This window comes from Pelodiscus sinensis, chromosome 18 (assembly GCF_052426305.1).
Source record: "Pelodiscus sinensis isolate ZL-2025 chromosome 18, ASM5242630v1, whole genome shotgun sequence".
Lineage (NCBI taxonomy): Eukaryota > Metazoa > Chordata > Testudines > Trionychidae > Pelodiscus > Pelodiscus sinensis.
The window spans coordinates 2,682,710-2,699,636 of NC_143069.1; the positions used below are offsets into that span (position 1 = coordinate 2,682,710).

Genomic DNA, 16,927 nt, shown 5'->3' on the forward strand with positions numbered 1-16,927 from the left:
GAAGAGCAGCGTGTGTGCTGGTCCCGCCGCGCCCTTGGCACCGGCTCCGCTCTGCAGTTCGCGTGAGACCGGCAGCTGGGCGAGTTAACCCCGAAGGTCCCTGTGGCCTTGGCCGGCTGGGGGGAGGGGCTGGTTTAACCTCCCCCAAACCCATGGACAGAGCCACGGTGGGTGAAGTAACGTGGGCTAGAAGAGACCAGCCTGTCGCCCAGATCCAGCTGCGGCAGCGTGTTGGGGTTCCCCCGATCCTGCCGCCCCATAGCTGCAAGGACAGGCTCCGCCAGCCAGTAGAATGGAGCTTCTCCGGGATACAGAACAGCACAGACAGGATGTGGTTACAGGAGTCGGGGCCAGGATGCCTCAGCCCCCTTGGGGCAGGGGGTCCATCGCCCCCTCAGCACCCAGTTTAATCTGTTCCCTTCATGTTTTCTAGCCAGAAACTGCCCCTCCCAGCCCTGCCCCCAGCCAAGTGTCCGTCTCCTCCTCCCTCCCTTTGTCTCTCCCCTGGGAAGAGACTTACCTGCTCAGGTTGGGACTAGGTGTCTGGGCCAATACACAGGTGGGGGAGTCAGTGGGAATCACACAGCGCAGGGGAACCCCAGGTTACAGCACGACAGCCCCCTCCTACTACGTCACACAAGCGCTCGGGGAAGGCGACAGGCGGGTCCCTGCTATGGACCAGCAGGGAGGGTTTGCTAAACGAAAGGGCTACCAGCAGCAAGACGCCCCTTGCCTCTAGGTGGGTAATTCACACCTCTGCCCTCGCAGGCCAAGGGCCGGTTAGCTGCTTGTAGGTGCTTCGTAATGAACCATCGGAGCAGAATCCGGTGAGACTGGCGGCTTTTTGGGCTGCGAGCTCCCAGACTCCTGTGTGAACAGGGATGCGGTGAGCAAGACACGAGGAGTCGTTCTGCCGCTCGGCACTGTGCTGACGAGGATTGGGTCCAGTTCTGGGCACCATATTTCAGGAAAGATGGGGAGAAATTGGAGAGGGTCCAGAGAAGAGCAACAAGACTGATGAAAGGTCGAGAGAACACGAGCTAGGAGGGCCGACTGGCCGAACTGGGCTTGTTTAGTTTGGAAAGGAGAAGACTGAGAGGATACGATAGCGATTTTAAAAGGGTGTGACAAGAAGGAGGGAGAATAATTCTTCTCCTTAATATCTGAGGACAGGACACACAGCAATGGGCTTAAACTGCAGCAAGGCAGGTGTAGGTTGGACATTAGGAAAAACTTCCTACCTGTCAGGCTGGCGAAACACTGGAAAAAATTTCCTAGGGAGGTTGTGGAATCTCCCTCCCTGGAAATATCTAAGAGCAGGTTGGACAGACACCTGTCTGCAGGTATGTCTGCACTGCATTTTTTCCCGTTCTTCCGAAAAAGCTTCACTTACGTGCACACTGCAATCGCTTTCTTTCAAAAAAAAATCAAAAGAACAGAGGGTGTTTTCCGACATTGGTACACCTCTTTCTACAGGGAAGAAGCCTTGTTCTGAAAGCTCTTTCGGAAAAAGGCATGTGGACGGGGAAAAGGGAGTTCTTTGGCAAGAAGAGGAAAAAGCCCAGCAGCCCTGGTGGCCACTCCGCCCATAGCAATGCCAGCTTCCAGGCGAGAGAGCGTCCATTCAGTGTGGACGCTCTTTTGAACAAGCAGATGGCTTTTTCGATGCGCTTTGGCAGTGCGGACACTCTCGTTCGGAAGAAGTTTTTTCAGACGATGTCTTCCGGAAATGCTTCTTCCAAAAGAAGCCTGCAGTCTAGGCATAGCCAGGGATAGTTTAGACCAGCGGTTCCCAAACTTTCTGGCATCACGCCCCCTTTTTGATTTTTGAGAAACCCTCATGCTCCCCCCTCCCAAAAAAATAGCAGCAACACTTGGGGTGGGATTGACGGGGGGGGGCTGGGTTGCCTCGTGCCCCCCAGGGGGGCACGCCCCACAGTTTGGGAACCCATGGACGGTGCTTGGTCCTGCTGTGGGGGCTGGGGACTGGACTCGCTGACCTTGTGAGATCCCTTCTTGTTCCAGGAGGGTATGATTCTCTTGGGCAGGGAAGGGGCAGGCAGTCCCGGAGGCGCGAGCTGTGTGAGGTGCAGTCCGCCCTGGCTGCCCAGGGGGGTCTCAAAAGGGCATTTGACGTCGGATGGGAATCCCTGCCGGCCGTGGGGAGGGGCTGGGCTCCCGACACCAGAGATGCAGCAGGGCTGTTGCATTAGGCTGCTCCTAGGAGCGGAGTCCCTGCTGTCCCCTGGAAGCGCATTTCCCCCTGTAGTCAATGCCCCTGCTTCCCCTAACCCCTGAGCGCTCCGAAGGGCAGGGGCTCTCCAGGGGTCTGGAGGTGCCCAGCCGCTGGGAGGCCTGACTGGAGTGGGGGACGCCACGGGGGAGGCGAGACGGTTTTATCTGTGGGTGAGAGATGCTTTCGAGCCGCCGCGTGCTCTTCGGTGGGAGAGCGCGTGACACCGAGAAATGAGCGAGGGGCCCGGGCCCGGCAGCGGGGGCGACGGCAGGTGGGGCAGGGGGCTGTCACTCGGCTGAGCACAACGCCGCGAAGGTTGTCACACCAGCCAGGCAGAGGTGGGGGCCTGCTGTGCAAAACGGGGCCAGAAGCCGCCCAGAGGTTGTTTCTCTCTCAGCTGCGCACAGGCCTGGCCCTTTCGCTTTCGTTTCTGGGCCACCCAGCTCTTATTTCAGTTTCCTCTAAATCACATGAGTCCTGCTGGCGGGGCCCCCTGGTGCTATGGGGTAGGGTGGGGTGCAAGGGGGGGCTGGGACTGCACTGCATGGAGTCACAGCTGTTCTCTAGGGCTGGCAGGACCCCAGGATGGGCCTGGCTGGAGGAGCGGCTTGCACTAAAGTGGTTGGGGGAGTGGGGCTGGTAAGGGCCTTTGAGGAAGAAGGGGGCGTGCCCTGGGTCTCCTCCCCTAGTCCTGACCCGGCGGGGGCTTCCTGAGCAGCCCCACCCCCAGCAGCTGCAAGCTGAGCCCCCACAAACTCATCCCACCCCGTCCCCCTGCTGGGACTGCCACTCAATCCTCGTGCCCCGCCCTCGCTTGAGTCGCTCACGTCCTCTCTCTGTATGCAGATGAGCCACTCAGCCCTGACCAATCAGAAGCCAGAGGGCGGGGCCCCTTGTTCTTTTCTCTCAGCCCGCCCCTCCCTCCAACTGCGTTGATTCGGCCCCGTCCGCCCACTGTATGCAGATAAGGCGTTCAGCCGAGCTCCGCGATTGGCTGGAGCGCTGCTCGCCCGCCCCCGGACAATCGGAGGGGCGGGGCCTGGCGCGGACGGGCAGATGTAGCAATTCCCGGTGGCCGAGTCGGTCTCGGAGCCGTAGGGGGGAGATGCCGGCTGCTGATTGGCTGCGCGCCGCCTTCCAAACCCCGCTGATTGGCCCCTGAGGAGCCGGGTATGTAAATGAGGGTCTGGAGGGGCCCGCTGGCGGGGCTCGCGCTGCCCCGGGACGGGCGCGGGGGGGACGAGCCGGGTCCGGCCGCTGGGGGGAGCCCGGGGCAGCGCGAGCCCGAGCCCGAGCTCGTGAGTCACCCGGGCTGGGCGGGGGGGAAGCGGCTCCGGCTGCTGCGTGACTCACCCGCCCCCGCCGCTGCTCCGCCCGCCGCGTGGGGCTGCCCCCCAGCAACGGGAGCCCCCCCCGGCCAGGGGGGTAACGGCGAGTCCCCCCCCGGAGCAGCGGGGCGCCCCCAGTGCAATCCCTGGAGCACTGCGGACCACCCAGCAAGGGGCAGGTGGGGGGCGGTAGGGAGCAGTTAAGGGGGGCGGGTAATGGGGGAGCTCTCAGGGCTACAGGTAGGTGGGTACCCCAGTGCATGGCAGGCAATGGGGCAGGTGAGAAACACTGTGCAATGCCCAGATGAATGGGGGGACTTTGGGGGGGTCCCTCTTTGCATCCACCAGTACCCCACCAGCTCCCCATTCTGCCTGCCAGGTGCAAAATAGCATCCCTCTGAAAGACACCCCACTTAAAAACCAAACCGGGGGGGCCAGGAGGAAACCCCGGGGGGTGGGACCACCAGCCCTTTGCATGGGTCTGTCCTGTCCCCGCCCCCCCACGGTGCCAAGTAACCCCGCTGTGGCTTGTGGGGGATGTTCTCACGACTCCATTGCCTCTTGTTTTCCTTCTCCGTAGCCTCTGGTCCCCGCCCCTCAGGAGTTTGGCCAGCGCAGGTGGGTTGAGATCCAGCCCTCTGGCCGGCCCAGTGGATAGGATCCGCACTGGGCCTTGGGTTCTTTTTTGTGGCTGCGGACTCGTGAGGTTCCTGCTCTGTGCCTCAGTTTCCCCTGGACAGTTCTTTGAGCTCTACCCCGGTGGGTCTGGCTCCACCACAGTCACAGCCCAAAGGAAGTCAAGGCCCTGTGGCACTAGGCGCTGTACATGCCGGGCCTCTCGGTGGGTACTTACTTATTTGGGGCCTTGGTGCGGGGCCTTGCAGAAGGGACTTTGTTCCTAATATGAACAATCAACAAGGGTCATACGGCAGCCCCACAATTATAGGGCAGCCCCAAGGGCCGCAGAAGTGCTCTGGGGCTCTTCCCAGCCCCTGCCCCAAAGAGCGCCCTAAGTCAGCAGCGGTCAGAGGGGAAACTGAGGCATGGGTCGGGGAGCTGTTTGCTCCAGGGCAGCTGGGAGTGGAACCGGTCCTGGGACCCGCTCGCGGTAGAGCTGGCCCCTGGGTCCCGCCTGGCAGCTTGATGGGTAGCCAGTCTCTGAGAGGCAGGTGCCTGGAAACCATGGGTTGTGATTCATCTATCGTCTGCACAACAGCGTGGCGTGAGTCACGTTGTGTCATCGCGGTGACACGCACCGGGGAGGGGGTGTGCGGCGATGCCCCTGGCACAGCCGACCTGCTGCCTCCCTGGGCACGGTGCCCCCGGTCCCAGCGGGCCATCGGGGAGAGACAGGGAACCCCTCTTGTGTCCCAGCTGCTCCGCCCTGGCCCGGGGGTGGGGGCACCGGCAGGGGGGCGTCCCCAGAGCTTCCAGCAGCATTGGGCGTGCAAATCCCCTGTCCCACGGGGGGGCTGTGGTTTGGAGGGCGTGGGCCTCCTGGGAGGAACGTGGCAGGAGGAGGGGAAGCAGCGGAGGCCCGGGGGGTTCAGAGCGAACAGCTGGTGGGCCGTGTCCCATATCGTGGGGGCGCACAGGAGTGAGCAGGCACCCCCCTGTAGGGGGCTGGGCGCTGCAGTTCAGCATGACCCCCCCGCGGAATACGTCACCCAGCTGAGCTGCTGTCTCTCCCCCTCCTCCGGGCAGGGTTCTGGCAGCTCCGGCAGGGGGTGGGACCAGCCGAGAGGCCTTGGCTGGGGGAGGCTGAGCCAAATCCTCTCTCCTCCCCCACCGCCTGGGAGGAGAGCTGCCCGGGGCGGGTGTGTGCCCCCCTTCTGCCGGTGGGAGCTGGGGTTTGCTTCCCTGAGGGGCTGTCCGAGGCGGGGGCCCCCTGTGGATGGGCAGCTGCTCAGTGGCTAGCGTGCAGGGGAGTCCCTGGGCACGGCTGTCCTGGTGGAAACCGAGGCACAGGAAGGGGGTGGGTCTCCTGCCCTAGAGCACACAGAGCATCTGTTGCCACGCTGGGCTAGAACCCCCGAGTCCTGGCTCCCAGCCTCCCCCGCCCCCCAAGCCACGCCTGAGTTATGTGGCATAAACAGTCACCTGTCACCCCTGCCCCGAGGCCCAGCCGTGCTGGGGCATCAGCCGGGGGACAGGCGGGCTCAGTGGTTAGGGCAGCTGCCTGGGCTTGGGCTCCGTCCGCCTCGCCAGGGAGGGGGAAAACGGCGTCGGCCGGGGCTGAGTTTGGGGCCACTTGGGCCGGGTGTCCCGGTGCCCAGCTGGCCAGCCCCACACTTCCTGCCGGAGCCAGGCCCCGGACTCACTGCTCCCCCATCTCTTGCAGCGCCATGCTGGCCAAAGGCGTAAAGCGCAGCCATGGGGAGATGGAGGGCGAGGACCCGGAGCCCCGCGACCCCGGCGCCGCCCCGGCCAGCGCCTTGCTCGACATCTCCATGCTGAAGCTGCACCAGAGCCTGCGGCACGTGGAGCCCGACCTGCGGCACCTGGTGCTGGTGGCCAACACCTTGCGCCGGATGCAGGGCCACATGCAGCTGCAGGCGGGGGGGCCAGCGGCCCCCGACAGCCCCCCGGGCGTGGGGGAGTCTCCTGCGCCTGTCTCGGAGGTCAGGGACAGCGGGCCAGAGTCCGGCCAACAGCCGCCCTCCCCGGGCCAGGGGGGCGACCTCCTCCTCTCCACCATGGACGCCTCGCTCTGCTCCTCCATCTCCACCCTCCTGGAGGACTTGGGACAGCTGGAGAGCCTGAGCCCGGCGCGGCCCGAGGAGGAGCAGCTGCTGGCCGGGGAGTGCGGCACCAAGCCGGAGCCGGCCCCGGGCCACGGCCCCTTGGACCTACTCAGCTCCGCCAGCTACCTGACGGAGGACGGCCTGGAGGACATCTTCGAGGACATCGACACCTCCATGTACGACTGCGACCTGTGGTCGCCCACCAGCCTCTCCGGCTTCAAGGCCTTCCCGGGCGCCGAGGGCTTGGACAGCAAGGCGCTGGCCGGCGCCGAGGGCCGGCTGGACATGAGCGACCTGGACTACCTGATGGACGTGCTCGTGGGGGGACACGGCCTCTGAGGGCGGGAGGGGGGACAGGATTAAAAAACCCCGGTCTAATTTATTGGGGCCTGATCCTCAGCTGGGGTAAATCCATTCCTGTCGGGGGCTGGAGTCCGGCTCTGGTTCCTCTCAGCCACGCTCCGGCCACTCGGTCCTGCTCTCGGGGGGCTTTGCCCCCAGACGATACCCCCTTGGAGGGGCACACGCCAGCTCTGGACTGACCGGGGAAGGGCCCTGGACCCTGCCCCCGAGGTAAGGGGTGGATTGGGGCATGGATGGCATGTTCTGTGGTGACTTTTCTCTGCCCTGCCCAGGGCTTATGCGGGGAGCAGCCCGGAGGTTGCTCTGACCGACCCCAGGGCTCAGACTACGGGGAGCACGCTGTAACCCCGGCCCAAGAGCAGTGGCCGAGAAGTGACCTGTTCCATAAACCCCTCCCTGCTGCCCCGGCCCCCCTGGCTCGCCCCCATCCCCCTGCCAGCCCAGCAGGACGAGCCGTGGGGGGAAGGGGCCGTTTCCTGCCCGGATGGGGCTGGGAAGCCCGTGACCCGCGTCGAAAGGAGAATACCCACCCTGGCTCTGTGCCTGGCTCTGGCTGTCCCCTCACGCCCCTGTGTTCCCGCTGCCCGCCGCTCCCCCGCCCTGCCCCGGCTGCAGCCTCTCAGCCCCGTTCCTGGGGGCCAGCCCCCAGCGGGTGTCCTGGGCCATCGTCACTCCTCTCTGGCCCCCGGCCCAGAGCTCAGCCCCCCAGCACCTGCCCGGTGCCCCCCACTCTCCCATGTCAAACTGGGTCTGCTCCCTCGGGCGCCCTCAAGGCTACTGGGTGGGGTCCCAGCTACTCATCGATGGAGTGCGGGGGGAGACGGCTGGGCCAGGAGCAGGGGAGACAGAGGGAGAGACCTGTATGGAAGCCATTAAATGGAGCCCATCTGTGCTTGGCTGTGATGGACGCCTGGGTTCTGTGTCAGGAGTGGGGTGAGTGGGGGGGAGGGGCTGGAAGCCTGGGTTCTATGCCGGGCTTGGGGAGGGAAGCGGGGCCTAGTGGTTGGAGCATGGTGGCTGGGCGCCAGGATTCCTGGGTTCTATGCCGGGCTCGGGGAGGGAAGCGGGGCCTAGTGGTTGGAGCATGGTGGCTGGGCGCCAGGATTCCTGGGTTCTATGCCGGGCTCGGGGAGGGAAGCGGGGCCTAGTGGTTGGAGCATGGTGGCTGGGCGCCAGGATTCCTGGGTTCTATGCCGGGCTCGGGGAGGAAAGCGGGGCCTAGTGGTTGGAGCACGGGGGGCTGGGCGCCAGGATTCCTGGGTTCTCGGCCCCTCACTCAGTGTGACCATCAGCAGGTCACGTCCCCCTGTGGGAAGGGAGGGGGATGGGGGGCTCTGATCAGACCCCCTCCCAGCATTTGGAGCCCAGGACTCCTGCCTCCCCCCAGGGGCTGCACAGCCCTTCCGGAGTCTCCGAGGGAGGGGCTAGCTCAGACCCCAGCAGGGGAGGGGCGTGGGACGTCAGGGGCAAACGCAGCGGGGCAGGGTTGGGGGCAGTGGGTATCCACCCCTCCCCTGCTGCCCTGGGTCTGCAGCACAGTCCCCCGTGGGCTCCCTGGGCCTGGAGCTGCCATGCTGGGGCCCTGCACCTCTTCCCCCGTGGGGCACGTGGCAGGGGAGCCTGGAGGGTGATCAGACTCGTGAGGATGTGCACGAGGCAAGAGGCTGGCTTGGGGGGCGGAGCCAGGCTTAGAGTGGCAGGCCCCCAACTCCATGCCCAGTGCTCTGCCCACTAGCCCTTGCTGCCCTTGTTCTGGCTGCGCTGCGGGACTGCTTTGGCGGGCAGGAGTGCAGGAGCCATGCAGCCCTGGGCAGGGGATCCTAGCGGCTGGGACTTTGCCCCTGGCCCATGGAGCAGAGAAGGAGGGGGGGTCCTAGCACCTTGTCCCCCAGCTCCTGCTGCAGGACAGAGGTCACCAGGGACCGCAGTCCTCGGGCGAAGCGGGGCAGCCTTGCTCCCTGGTGCAGAGCCAGGGCCCAGCTCTCCAAGCCACCATGAGACTCTGGGCACAGGTGGGAACGCAGCCCGAGGCTCGGGGGGCTGGGAGCCGGCTTGCACATGGCTGGATCACCCCTGCGTCCCCTTGGGCTCGGCCCCTGCTGTGGAGGGTTCCCAGTGCCCAGTGCCCCGATCCCGTCGGGCTGGCGCGCCGAGCTCCGTTGTGCTGGCACTGCCCAGACAGCCCCTGCCCCGCAGAGCTCAGCGCCTGGCTAGAGCGGACGTTGTTCCCATTTCACAGCTAGGAAAGCAGAGCCCCGCGGGGCGGGGGGGTGACATGCCAGGGTCCCTCTGGGCAGGACGTGACCCCAGCACCCAGCCCTGCAACGCGACCCGAGTGGCACCTCCCGCGACCAGCAGGAAATGACAAACCCTCCAGGAACGACGGTCACCAGCCACTTCCCGGAGCCGCTGAGCCGGTCTGGGCAGGGCTACGCCTGCTGTCCGGAGCAGCCGTCGCCAGCCAGGCTCCCCGCTGCTCCCTCCTGGCTGCTTGGGACGGGTCGGGTGCCTGTCGGCGAACATGTTACCCCTCCCCTCCCTTCCCCGTCTGTCCCCCAAAACAGTGAGCCTGGCCCTGATCTCGGTCACTGTGTGTCTGGGGGGCGCCCGGCCCGACGGGGCCCTGATCTCGGTCACTGTGTGTCTGGGCGGCGCCCGGCCCGACGGGGCCCTGATCTCGGTCACTGTGTGTCTGGGCGGCGCCCGGCCCGACGGGGCCCTGATCTCGGTCACTGTGTGTCTGGGCGGCGCCCGGCCCGACGGGCCCTGATCTCGGTCTCTGTGTGTCTGGGCGCCCGGCCCGACGGGCCCTGATCTCGGTCACTGTGTGTCTGGGCGCCCGGCCCGACGGGCCCTGATCTCGGTCACTGTGTGTCTGGGCGGCGCCCGGCCCGACGGGCCCTGATCTCGGTCACTGTGTGTCTGGGCAGCGCCCGGCCCGACGGGGCCCTGATCTCGGTCACTGTGTGTCTGGGCGCCCGGCCCGACGGGGCCCTGATCTCGGTCACTGTGTGTCTGGGCGCCCGGCCCGACGGGGCCCTGATCTCGGTCACTGTGTGTCTGGGCGGCACCCGGCCCGACGGGGCCCTGATCTCGGTCACTGTGTGTCTGGGCGGCACCCGGCCCGACGGGCCCTGATCTCGGTCACTGTGTGTCTGGGCGGCGCCCGGCCCGACGGGCCCTGATCTCGGTCACTGTGTGTCTGGTCGGCGCCTGGCCCGACGGGCCCTGATCTCGGTCACTGTGTGTCTGGGCGCCCGGCCCGACGGGGCCCTGATCTCGGTCACTGTGTGTCTGGGCGCCCGGCCCGACGGGGCCCTGATCTCGGTCACTGTGTGTCTGGGCGGCGCCCGGCCCGACGGGCCCTGATCTCGGTCACTTGTGTGTCTGGGCGGCGCCCGGCCCGACGGGCCCTGATCTCGGTCACTGTGTGTCTGGGCGGCGCCCGGCCCGACGGGGCCCTGATCTCGGTCACTGTGTGTCTGGGCGGCGCCCGGCCCGACGGGCCCTGATCTCGGTCACTGTGTGTCTGGGCGGCGCCCGGCCCGACGGGCCCCGATCTCGGTCACTGTGTGTCTGGGCGGCGCCCGGCCCGACGGGCCCCGATCTCGGTCACTGTGTGTCTGGGCGGCGCCCGGCCCGACGGGCCCCGATCTCGGTCACTGTGTGTCTGGGCGGCGCCCGGCCCGACGGGCCCTGATCTCGGTCACTGTGTGTCTGGGCGGCGCCCGGCCCGACGGGCCCTGATCTCGGTCACTGTGTGTCTGGGCGCCCGGCCCGACGGGCCCTGATCTCGGTCACTGTGTGTCTGGGCGGCGCCCGGCCCGACGGGCCCTGATCTCGGTCACTGTGTGTCTGGGCGGCGCCCGGCCCGACGGGCCCTGATCTCGGTCACTGTGTGTCTGGGCGCCCGGCCCGACGGGCCCTGATCTCGGTCACTGTGTGTCTGGGCAGCGCCCGGCCCGACAGGCCCCGATCTCGGTCGCTGTGTGTCTGGGCGCCCGGCCCGACGGGCCCTGATCTCGGTCACTGTGTGTCTGGGCAGCGCCCGGCCCGACGGGGCCCTGATCTCGGTTGGGGGCTGGAGTGAGAACCGGCTGGCCCTGGCCCTGGTGAAAGGATGAAGTGCAGCTGGGCCGGAGGGCGGGGTAACAAGATGCTAACGGGAGAGGCAGGGCAAGTGGCTCACCCTGGATAAGAATGCCCCCCCGCCCCCCTCCCTCCGGCAGGGTCAGCTGGCCTGAGTCCGTGGGGGGAGGGCTGGGTTTGGGGGGTGCCTGGGGCTGGTGTGTGGGGGCTGCATTTGCATTCTGGCTTGGGGTTTGGTTCAGTAGCTCTCAGCCCCTCAGTGCACGGTGCTAAGCATTGGGGGTGGCTGCAGGGTGGGGTGATGGGTGACCCAGAGACCGAGCGGGGGCTGTGCTGTGGGGCACTGGCATGCCGGGTGCTGCATGGACCTGGACCATGTTGGGGTGGGGTGCTGCTGTGCTGGGCGCTATAGGGACCTGTGCCGTGCTGGGGGGGGAGCGCTGCCTGGTGTGCACTATAAGGACTGGTACCGTGGGAGGGGCTGCCTGCTGGGCACTAGAGGGACTGGTACCGTGGGGGGGAGGGCTTCCTGCTGGGCACTATAGGGACCAGTACCGTGGGGGGGGGCACTGCCTGGCCTCAGTCCCTGAGGCTCCCTACCACGAAGAGTTCCCAGCCTGAACACATCAAGGGAGGCTTATTCTCCCCACGTTGACAAGTGGGGAAACTGAGGCCCAAGAGAAGCCGAAACCTTCCCATGTGGGTGGCAGCATCTCCGGGGGTCCAGCCGGGAGCCTCCGGCGCAGGCCCAGCCCGGCAGGGACGATCCGGGGTCCCTCCGTGACCGCCAGGGGGCTGCTGTGGCTAGCAGGGAGCGGGGACTCCTTCCCGCAGCCCGAGCCCGGGGCGGAGGGGAGCCCCCAGAGCCACGGCCCAGTAGCCCTGCGAACTGCAGGGGGGTCCCGCCCTCCGGGCTTAGGCCGTGAGATGCCCCAGGCCCCCTGCAGCTCCTGAGAGGGGCAGGGCCTTTGCGCCGGGGCCCCGAACCCGCCCGCTGTCCCTGGTGTCTCCGGGGCTGGCTGCAGCCACTGCTCCGTGCCCACTCGCCTCGTGCTCTGTGCATTCCCCTGGGAGCCCACACCATTCCTGGGCGGGCGGGGATGAATGCCCCATTCTCTCTGCGCCCCGCCGCTCTGGGCCTGCCAGGCGGGCTGCGCCCTCACGCCTGTCCCGGAGCCAGGCTTCTGGGCTGCGCCCGGGGTCCGCCCCCTTCCCCCCGCCCCACCAGGCTGCTTGGAATTACCGACTAATCGCATTCCCGGGGCCTCCTCGTGCTGCGGGGCCGGCGCCGGCAGAGGCCTCCTGGCCCCGGCCCAATTCCGAGCCACTCGCCAGCGGGAGAGAGCCCAGGCATGCTGACTCCAGCCCTGCACTCACTCTATGTTGTCCCGTGGTCCTGAGCGGCCAGGCCGTGGAACCAGCTTCTTCCCCATGGCGCTGCTTGGCTCACTTGCCTGCTGCAGCCAGCGTGGCTCTGCCCGGCCCCCCAAGGCGCAGGCTGTGATCCTGCCTTGCTGGCCTGGGACTTGGATTCACTCCCTGGCTAATTAGCTCTTCTGAATTGGCTGAATTTGGTCTAAAACCAACCAAAGGAGGTTTTTCTTCACGCGGCGCACAGCCAACCTGTGGAACTCCTTGCTGGGGGATGTTAGGAAGGCCAGGGCTTTAACAGGGTTCAAAAAAGAAGCAGAGAAATTCATGGCGGACAGATTCATCAATGGCTCTTAGCCAGGCTGGGTAGGGATGGTGTCCCCAGCCTCTGTGTGTCTGCAAACGGGTGACAGGAGAGGGATCAAAGTGAGGATTCCCTGTTGTGTTCCCGCCCTCTGGGGCACCTGGCACTGGTCACTATTGGCAGCCAGGACAGTGGGCCGGATGGGCCTTTGCTTTGACCCCCCCTCTGGGGCAGGGAAGTTCCCTATGGAAACAGACTCTGTTGTCACAGGCGCTGTGAGGGGTAAACGTACTGAACCCGGGTGCGAGATCTGCCAGCCCCTAAATGGCAGGAACAGGCCGGCTCCGTTCCACACCCGGGTGGGTAAAACTCGGGCAGCCTCTGCCCAGAGCACAGTCCCGGGGAGCTGATGGGGGTGGCTGGTTCTAGCCCCCGAGTGGGGAGTCTCTACATGAGGGGAGCCTGTGATGTAGTGGGGGGTGCTGCAGTGTGTGTGTGTGTGTGTGTGTGTGCACCTCAGGCCCCCCCCTTTGCAGCTGTCTCTCATGAGGGGGGAGAGGCCAGGCAGGACTCACTATGGAAGTATGTCGGAGTCTCCTCTTGGGTCTGGGTGTGCCGTCGTGGGGGGCTGTCTGCGCTGTAACCCGGTGTCCCCTGCACTGTGAGGTGCGATTCCCACAGACTCCCCCAAATGTGGATTGGCCCAGACACCCCGTCCCAGCCTGGGCAGGTAACAAGGCTCTTCCTGGGGGGAGACAAAGGGAGGGAGGGGGAGACGGACGCCTGGCTGGGGGCTGGCCAGTTTTTTTGGCGGGGCAAACATGAAGAGAAGAGACTAAGCTGAGTCCTGGGGGCTCGGGGGCCTGTGAGCCCCTATCCCAAGGGGCCTGAGGCTGCCTGCCCCCTCACTTGGAGGCCCACATGGAACCCGGGCTGTGCTGTACCTCGCAGAAGCAATAACCCCTCCCTATTCTACTAGCTGGTGGAATCTCCTTGTGCTGCAGACGGGGTGCAGGATTGGGGGGGTCCCCGACACGCCACCACACTGGGAGCAGGACAGTGGCGGAGGCGGAGCTGCCTGGGGGTTCAGGGACCAGTTGCTGGGGGTTGCGTTTAGTCTCGGCTGGGCAAACATGAAGAGAACAGAGTAGCTGAGTGTGGGGGGTTCGGGGGCCTGGGTACCCTGCCCCAAGGGGTCTGAGGCTGCCTGCCCCTGACTCCGCTGTCCACATTGAACCCGGGCCGTGCGGTATCTCTGAGAGGCAATAACCCCTCCCTATTCCACCGGCTGGCGGACGGGGGTGCAGGGTTGGGGGTCCCTGATGCACCAGCCCAGAGCCAGAGAGGGAGCTGGATGCCGCGGGGGCGCTGGCGAGCTGCTGGGCAGAGGGCGGGCCGGGAAGGGGCTGGAAGCGGTGAGCAAAGCCCCAGCTCCCGGTGTTTTCTTCCGGCGGTGTGGGGAAACAGCCCTGGGCCCGGACAACGGCGTTGCCACAGCGCTGTGTCACCCGGCCCGACACAACGCAAAGTGGTGCTTCCGCTCGCCGCGCTGGCGAGGCCTCAGGCGGAGGTTTGGGGCCACTGCTGGGCCCCACGTTTCGGGACAGATGGGGAGACGTTGGAAAGGGCCCAGAGAAGAGCCACAAAACTGCTTCGAGGGCTGGAGAACAGGAGGCAGGAGGGGAGACTGAACGAACGGGGCTTGGTTAGTTCGGAAAGGAGAACGCCGAGACAGGAGAGCGGTGTTCAAGGACCTAAAAGGGGGTCACCAGGAGGAGGGAGAAACATTGTTCCCCTTGGCCTCTGAGGACAGGACAAGAAGCCAGGGGCTTACCCTGCAGCCAGGGAGGTTTGGGAAACACTTCCTGCCTGTCCGGGAGGGGAAACATTGGGATAAATTGCCGGGAGCGGGGGGGCGGTTGTGGAATTTCCACCACTGGAGATATGGAAGAGCAGGTTGCACACACCAGGGTGACTCCACTTTGGAGCCCCAGGGCCCCAGTGATACTCCCAGCACATGCGGAGAGCCGCAACTTAAGTGTGGTTGCATAGACATGCAAATCGATATGCAAATATATGCAAATAGCTTCTTTCACACAATGCCCCGGCCCTCCCGGCACCTCTTCTCTGCAGGCTAGAAACGCCGACACCCTGTCCCCGCCTGTTCCAGCCAGCCTGTCCGCTTGGGTCTGCCAGCGCTCACCCTGCCTGGGAGAGGCCTCGCCGGCGTGGAGCCTGTTCCCAGGGGAGGCCACGTTCCACGGATCCCACCCTTGGCCGCGTGTGAGCCCCACGTAAACCCAAACCGCCCCGCGGGCCACAAACCAACAGGCCACGTGCGGAGTAGCCCTCATGGAGACGGTGCCTGGCCCTGCCGTGTGGGCGGGGGACGGGGCTGGACTGCCCCTCGAGGCCCCTTCCCCTTCCAGGACTCCATGAGACTACGACCCTCCTAGCCCTTGAACGTGGGCGCCCGGCTTGGGTCCCTAAGCGGCCCCCATGGCGAAAGGCAGCCAGTGCCGGGTGTGGAGTGAGCAGGGGGGCCGGGGCGGTGGCGGGGCTGGGAGCCCCACGCCAGCGCTCCCCGGAGCCGCGTCCTGAGCCGGCGCTGGAGCGGGGCGGGGGCCGGGAGGAAGGCGCCCCCACTGCTTCCCGTCCTGGAGGCCGGGCTGGGGCGGAAGCCGGGGCGGGAGGAGGATGTGGGGTGTTTACAATGGCTGGGCCAGGCTCCTCGCCCGGCCCTTGACCTGGTCACGGCGACAGGGCACAAACATCGGCCCCGGGGGCTCCCGATTTAGCTTCCCTCCTGCCTCCCTGGGAGCAGGCGCGGGCCCCTTCCTGGCGCGCTGGGGACGCCGGCGGGGGGCAAAGGAAGGGCTGGCCCCACGGCCCCAGGAGCAGAGCGGGCCGGTGAGGTCCCTGCGGGTGGCTCCGGGCCCCAAACCGTGGCAGAGCGCCTCCGAGGCCCCGGTAGCCGAGTGGCCCAGGAGACCCTCCCTCCCCGTCCCAGCCGCTGGAAAGGGGACCCAGGACCCCCCCCACTCCTGTGGCTGCCTTGGAGCTGCGCCCCCCCCCCCCCCACACACACACCAGTGGTGGCCTTTGGGCCCTCTGGCCTGACAGTGGCCCGGGGGGGGGCGGGAGCCGCCGGTTGCGCTGGAATTACTGACCCGTGAGACGGGCCGTTGGCGAGGTGCTGGCGAGGCAGCTCAGAGCACGGGGCTCAGGCCTGTAACCTCCCGTCCGGGCAGCACCCCATGCTCGGCCCGCTCAGGCAGGGGCAGCGGGGTCTACTGGTTAGAGCTGGCGGCATGGGGCTGTTGCTGGGCCAGGGATCAGGTCGCCTGGGGTCTCGTCCCAGCGCCGGGTGCTGCGTGTGCGAGTCCTGGCTCCGGCACGGCCAGGCCACCCCCTTGGGGTACCGAGGCGCCTGGTCTCGAGGGCTCTGTCTCCCTGTGACGTGGGGGGGCTGTCTGCTCCGGAACCCGGGGTCCCCACCTGGATGCCCGGGTCAGCCCGGTGGCAACGGGCGGCACCCGATCCCGGCTGGAGGAGCTGAGCGCCCCTGGCCTGCCGGGGCTTGGGGCTCAGACGAGCCGGGCCCCCCGGGCGACGAAGCCAGGGGCTTTGCCGTTTTGTCTCCCTTGTCAAATCCGCCCTGCGCAGGGAGGGGAGAACAAAAGGCCGGGGCCTTGTGGAAATGCTGACACCGGGGTAGCGCTAATCTGCCATTCACGGCCGTGCGCAGGGGGCTTTAGCCTCTGGTCGCCGGGCGGCGGGGAGCCGCGTCCTGGGGCGCTGGAGAGGCAGCAAGATGTGCGACTGCTTCACCACGGCGCTCAGCGCCGCCTGGGCCCGGGCCGCGCCGCGGGGTAAGCCGAGATCTCGGGGGGCAGGGGGGGTCTGCACCCCGGGACCTGGCCGTGGCCCACGCCTCTGCCCTCGGGCGCCCCCCCCAAGCGGCCACAGGGCCGGGATCCCAGCCCTGGGGGTTTGGCTCCGAGAATCGCGCGTCCCGAGGGGCGTCAGATCCACACGGCCCAGCCGTTGCCGCTGGGGTTGGGAGGGAGGGGGACCTCGTCCTGCCACCTGGCCCTGGGAGCCGCTCGGCTCCAGCCAGGGAGCTGGTCCTGCCGGAGCCCCCGGGGCGGGCGCTCGCCCCCTGCCCAGCCGATAGCAATACCGCGTCCCAGAGTCACAGGGCAGCCGGGCAGGGCTGGGTGTGCCGCCCCGGACTCCTGGTCCCAGGCTTCCCCACGGGCTCGGCCGCTTCCCCGAGGATCCGGCCCGGCTCTTTGGCTCACACCAGGCGTGGCTGGGCCGAACCCCTGCCGCCGGCTCCCTCCCCGGCTGTGCAACACACTCCCCGGCCGCCGCACTAGTGCAAGGCACCAGCACGTTGGGCCGGGCTGGGGCCTGCTGGCGGTGGGCCACGGAGGAGGCTGGGAAACCCACAGACCCTTGGCAGGGCGAGGCAGGGCGCTGTCACCCT

The 16,927-nt window shown here is 66.9% G+C and overlaps 1 protein-coding gene across 4 annotated transcripts; it reads left to right on the forward strand.

The window, feature by feature from the left end:
- The first annotated feature begins 3,195 nt into the window (after positions 1–3,195).
- On the forward strand, positions 3,196–7,574 carry LOC102456888 (SERTA domain-containing protein 1). 4 transcript variants are annotated; one of them, XM_075915570.2, is made up of 3 exons: positions 3,196–3,406; positions 4,145–4,182; positions 5,906–7,574. In XM_075915570.2, the coding sequence occupies exon 3, from the start codon at positions 5,910–5,912 to the stop codon at positions 6,645–6,647; it is 738 nt and encodes a 245-aa protein (XP_075771685.2). In that variant the 5' UTR covers positions 3,196–3,406; positions 4,145–4,182; positions 5,906–5,909; the 3' UTR covers positions 6,648–7,574. The 4 variants fall into 4 exon arrangements, with proteins under 4 accessions (XP_075771685.2, XP_075771684.2, XP_075771688.2 ...); XM_075915569.2 differs by lacking the exon at positions 4,145–4,182 and having other exon boundaries at positions 3,202–3,406; XM_075915573.2 differs by lacking the exons at positions 3,196–3,406; positions 4,145–4,182 and adding an exon at positions 4,201–4,405.
- Positions 7,575–16,927: the final 9,353 nt, after the last annotated feature.

What these genes read in the sequence shown, in the direction of transcription:
- LOC102456888 (XM_075915570.2), top strand. Translation starts at nt 5,910, where the DNA reads ATGCTGGCCAAAGGCGTAAAGCGCAGCCATGGGGAGATGGAGGGCGAG.